The 5066-nt window shown below is 39.1% G+C and overlaps 1 protein-coding gene across 1 annotated transcript; it reads left to right on the top strand.

The window, feature by feature from the left end:
- Positions 1 to 1514: 1514 nt before the first annotated feature.
- On the top strand, positions 1515 to 4281 carry LOC115998044 (galactan beta-1,4-galactosyltransferase GALS3-like). The gene is made up of 2 exons (XM_031237495.1): positions 1515 to 2945; positions 3495 to 4281. Exons 1-2 carry the CDS (start codon positions 1810 to 1812, stop codon positions 3838 to 3840), a joined length of 1482 nt encoding a protein of 493 aa, XP_031093355.1. The 5' UTR covers positions 1515 to 1809; the 3' UTR covers positions 3841 to 4281.
- The last annotated feature ends 785 nt before the right edge of the window (positions 4282 to 5066 follow it).

Here is a 5066-nt window from a genome sequence, read left to right as displayed (position 1 = left end):
AGGAACTGTTCAATCAATAGTGTTTGATAATGACATTGGAATGTATGAAATCATTTTACAAACCAACAAATGGTACATCATCTCAAATGTCACTGTCAAACCTGTCCGGAGGAACTATAAAATATTTGATCAGAAATACAATTACACATGGATTTTAAATAGTCGGACCTGTGTCCAAACAAGTGACAATGATGACAAACCATTTGCTCCCATGTAAGTGGTTTATTTGTTTGTACTTAATTTAGTTGCAATTTAGCTATTTACAATTTCGTTATGTTTTATTAAAATATTTAAGCATCGAGACTATTTCTTTGATTTTTATTAATTTAGCATTTTTTTTCTCTCATTATTATATGACTACTTTAATCAATTAAGGAACACTAATTTAAAAATACGCATTGGACATGGGTTTAATCGCACAACGCGCGTATGATAACTAGTGTATATATATATATATATATATATATATATATATATATAGTAGATATAATAGTCACCAATTACGGAGCACGAAAAAACATAAGAATGCGACCTAAACTAAAGTATGAAACATTACCAGATGAGACCGTATATATCCACACCCAAATATAAAATTAAGCCCCATCAACATTACACAGCCTCTGGCAAACCCCTTCCCCAGTACGTACTACCAAACCTTACCTATACTCCTTTTCCCGTTGTTTAATCAAACCGCCAATCACCAGAAAGTGGAGTTAGTATTCTGATTTTTTTTGGTTGTATCAAGATTATTGAGAATCGTACAATATCTTGGATGTGTTTGATTCATGAGATTAGATACAAAGATTGAGAATGAAAATTATACATATTGTTTAGTTGATAATTTTTAAAAATATAAGTATATGATTTTATTATTCCTATAATTACAACATTTATCACTTAATTTAAATAAGGTATCATTTTATTATCTTAGTCTTTATCGCCTCCTCATTTTGTTAACTCTTTACTCATCTTTTTTAATTTAATTGACTTTCTCACTGTATTCCCTACTCACTTTATCGTAACTTTTAAGATCTATTACTTTAATTTTTCATTTTTAAAACTTTTAATCCAATACATAACTAAAGATCAATATTGATAATTATTCCATACTACCAAATATATAAAATACTTTAACCAAAATACATTTCAATTAGTAAGTATTTAATTTTCACTCCAATTCAGGTTCCATGTTACAAATTTTCTGTGTACATTCGTTAGGTGAACATTTGACTATAGTATTCAAGGTTTAAAAGGTTTTGTAGTAAATGATTAACTTAGAACTTATAATTTTAGATTTTATATACAAATGATTATAATAATTCCATCAACAGCAACAACTTAATTTAAAAATAAAAAAAAAAAAAAAAAAAAAAAAAAAAAAAAAAAAAAAAAAAAAAAAAAAAAAAAAAAAAAAAAAAAAAAAAAAAAAAAAAAAAAAAGAAGAAAGATCAGAGAAAAGAAAGAAGAAAGCAGGACTTCCCTATTCCTATTTCTAAGCTAAGTTATACAAGAAAGCAGAAACCCCAAAAAGACTGCTACTTGTACTCGGACTGGGAGACTCACCAGCCCCCACCATCCGTCCTTTGCATAATCAATCAACACTCCTACCTTCCTTCATATATATAATTAAGAGAGAGAAACAGGAAACAGCGAAAGATGGAGTAGTCGATTTTGTTTTGTTGTGTGATGCTAGGCTGCAGAGGAAAGTGCATTTGTTTGCTGGATTCATTGAATATCCCAGTTTGTGGACCTGCTAAGGGGTAGGCCCAGAAGAATCCAATCAATCAGTTTGTCGAGAACGAGATCGAAATGAGCGTTAAGGAGAAAGGTGGCGGTGGCCCCGGTGAGCGGAAGATGTTTGTTGGGGTGGTTTGGAACTGTGCGCCGGAGCTGAAGCTTCTCCTAACCGCTCTCCTCCTTCTCTTCTCTATTGTCACGGTTCTACAGTTTATCCCTTGGCGTTTCACCATTTCTGCACCCACGAATCTTGGGAGCTGTTTACCTGCTGGGCCGTCCCCAATTGCCACCCCGATCGAGCCCTCTTCTGCTTCTCCGGTGGAGCTTGAGAACGGCGTCGTTAAACGGGGGTTTAGTGGATTTGGCTCCGCCGCTTACAACTTCGTTATCATGTCAGCTTACCGAGGCGGTTACAACACCTTCGCCGTGATGGGACTGGCTTCAAAACCGCTGCACGTTTTCGGGAAGCCCAGTTACGTTTGCGAGTGGGTCCCGGCGGATGTTTCGCGGGATTCAGTTTCCGTCGCCGGCGACAAAATCCTCCCGGATTGGGGGTACGGCCGGGTGTACACGGTGGTGGTCGTCAATTGCACGTTCCCGGTTCCCGTCGGCGATGCTGACACCGGGGGCAAGCTCTTAATCCACGCCGCCACCAACGGCGCCGGCGACACCCACTTCAACGTTACCGACACGTTCACTGCCATGACCGAGACGCCGCAGGATTTCGCCACTTTCACCTCTGTGTTCTCGTCTAAGCCCACCTACGACTACCTCTACTGCGGTTCATCTCTGTACGGCAATTTGAGCCCTCAGAGGGTACGAGAATGGGTGGCGTATCACGTCCGATTGATGGGCAAAAAGTCCCATTTCGTGATTTACGACGCCGGCGGCGTACATCCTGCCGTGATGGAGGTTCTCCGGCCGTGGATGGAGAAGGGATACGTGACATTACAGGACGTGAAGGAGCAAGAGAGGTTCGATGGCTATTACCACAACCAATTCTTGATTTTGAACGACTGTTTGCATAGGTACAGATTCCAGACGAAATGGATGTTCTTCTTTGATGTGGATGAGTTCATCTTCGTCCCCAAGAAGAAGACTCTCAAGTCAGTGCTCGATTCCCTCTCTGCCTACACCCAATTCACCATTGAACAAATGCCCATGTCTAACAAGCTCTGTCTCCGTGAAGATTCCGGCAAAACACTCAGGTATAACTAACTTATCTGCATCACTAATATTGCCAATTTTTCATTTGTACTCAACTGCTTTGGTAGCTCGTTTGATGTCGATGTCATCTATATTATATATTGGAAGAACCCTGTCGCAATGCATATCATAGATTCTAAGTAACCTTAATTTAGTTTATATTTATGAATATTCAGTCAATGTTGTAAGCAATACTTTGGTCGAGTAATAATAATAATAACACTCCCTCTAGTTGACCAACTCAGGCACCTAGTTGGTCTTAGTAATAATAATAATGGCACACCAAAAAAACACTCCGTCTAGTTGGTCGATTCAAGCTGCTATTTAGTTAAGTTGACTCAGTCAGACGCCTAGGTCGCCTAGTAGGCCAACTAATGCTCACCTAAAGGTAAACTTCTTTCCGCCTAGGAGTTAGGCGCCTGAGTTGACCAACTAATATCTACTTAAAGGTAAACTTCTTTCGGTCTAAGAGTGTTTAAGTTGATTTTTGCAACAGTGTTCGTAGTGAAGGCAGTTGTATATGTAACAATGATGGTGCGATGAAATTGCAGGAAATGGGGGTTTGAGAAGCTGGTGTACAAAGATGTGAAAAGAGGGATTCGGAGGGACAGGAAGTACGCGGTGCAGCCCCGCAACGTGGTGGCGACGGGGGTGCACATGTCGCAGAACACGGTGGGGAAAACGACGCACAAGACGGAGGGGCGCATCATGTATTTCCATTACCACGGCACCATCGCCGAACGCCGCGAGCCCTGCCGCCACCTAGTCAATGCCACGGCCCTCACCGTCGACAACGTCCCCTACGTGATGGACACCACAATGCGAGGAATCGCCGGCAGTGTCAAGAGATTCGAACTCAAGACCATTGGTTCTGTGTTACAAAACACACGCCAATAACCCCATATAAAACAATGCTTTTTGCACAGGCTAAGCCATTGTCTCATTTAACGGGTGCAACTAGCATCATATCATATCGGTCTTAATTATATATATACATTTGTACCTATCCCCCTTTTCCCCCATGATTTTCAGTTTTCCACTACATTTGTATCTATCCCCCCCTTTCCCCATGATTTTCAGTTTTCCACCATGAGAATATATATATATGTGCAATTGTTCATGAACGTATGAAAATTCTTGTATCTTGTTATAATGCAAACAGCGGATCGGATGACACATATTTCGGCACTTGGTACATAGTAATTATAACGAGTAGAGTAGTTGTATTGTTGTGTTTGAGTAAGATTGAACATGTTGTCTCCCTTACTATCAAAGGGATTTCGCTTTTATACTACAAAACATAATAGTTACATAATAAGTACAAAGATCTCTTTGTAATTGTGACGCCTCCATAATTGCTACTTCTTTATAGATCAGTGCTCTAAGTGTGCTAGGCTCTGCCTTAATTAAGTGTATTGTTTGTTTCATATGTTCTTTGCTTGACTGTGCCAATCTCTTCCAAATTAGACCAATAGTGTTTTGAATCAAGTTCAGTACCATGTTCAATTATTCCGTGACATAGAAATTAACAGGCTATTGTTTAGTTAATTAATAAACGTTGGATGTTAGTACTAGAAAACATGGTGGATGGAATATGATGCGGTTGTTGGCCAGGTCCGGGGACCATTGCCGCGACAATGAGCGGTGGTGCATGCGTTGATCGATATGATGCCTTTGCCTGGCACCAATTTCACTTTATTTTCTGTTTTTGGTTCTCCATTTTCATGATTGACCCACTGAATGCTCTGTTGGTTGGAAAGGGATTTGCATAGACTAGGACACTTCCCTCTGCAACATTAATCTTTGTAAAAAGTGATGTTCTTTTCATTTTGGTATTTTGTTTTTCTTGAAGAAGTTAGTCAAAATGGGTGTGGATGACAAAATAATCAGTGTGGGTATATCTCATCTATATCTTCCCATCATCATGTCAAATACAAATTGATTCAACTGCAAATGATTACTGAAACAAAAATCTATAACCCTCGCGTATAGTATGTTACAAGTTTGATCGAGTTTTTAATCACTTTTTTTTAGAACAGTTTTTAAACACTTAAAAACAGGTGTGTATATATATATATAATCATGACACTCAATCTACTACACGAATGCCCACAAACTACTCC

Source organism: Ipomoea triloba, chromosome 12, assembly GCF_003576645.1.
Source record: "Ipomoea triloba cultivar NCNSP0323 chromosome 12, ASM357664v1".
NCBI classification, from domain to species: Eukaryota; Viridiplantae; Streptophyta; class Magnoliopsida; order Solanales; family Convolvulaceae; genus Ipomoea; species Ipomoea triloba.
The sequence above is the reverse complement of the archived record's forward strand: the minus strand, read 5'-3'. Positions and strand labels throughout refer to the sequence as shown.

Excerpts from the sequence above, each read along its gene's own strand:
- LOC115998044 (XM_031237495.1), top strand. The coding sequence starts at position 1,810 with ATGAGCGTTAAGGAGAAAGGTGGCGGTGGCCCCGGTGAGCGGAAGATG. Across the intron at positions 2,946-3,494 it reads GATTCCGGCAAAACACTCAG|GAAATGGGGGTTTGAGAAGC; the intron begins GTATAACTAACT and ends ATGAAATTGCAG.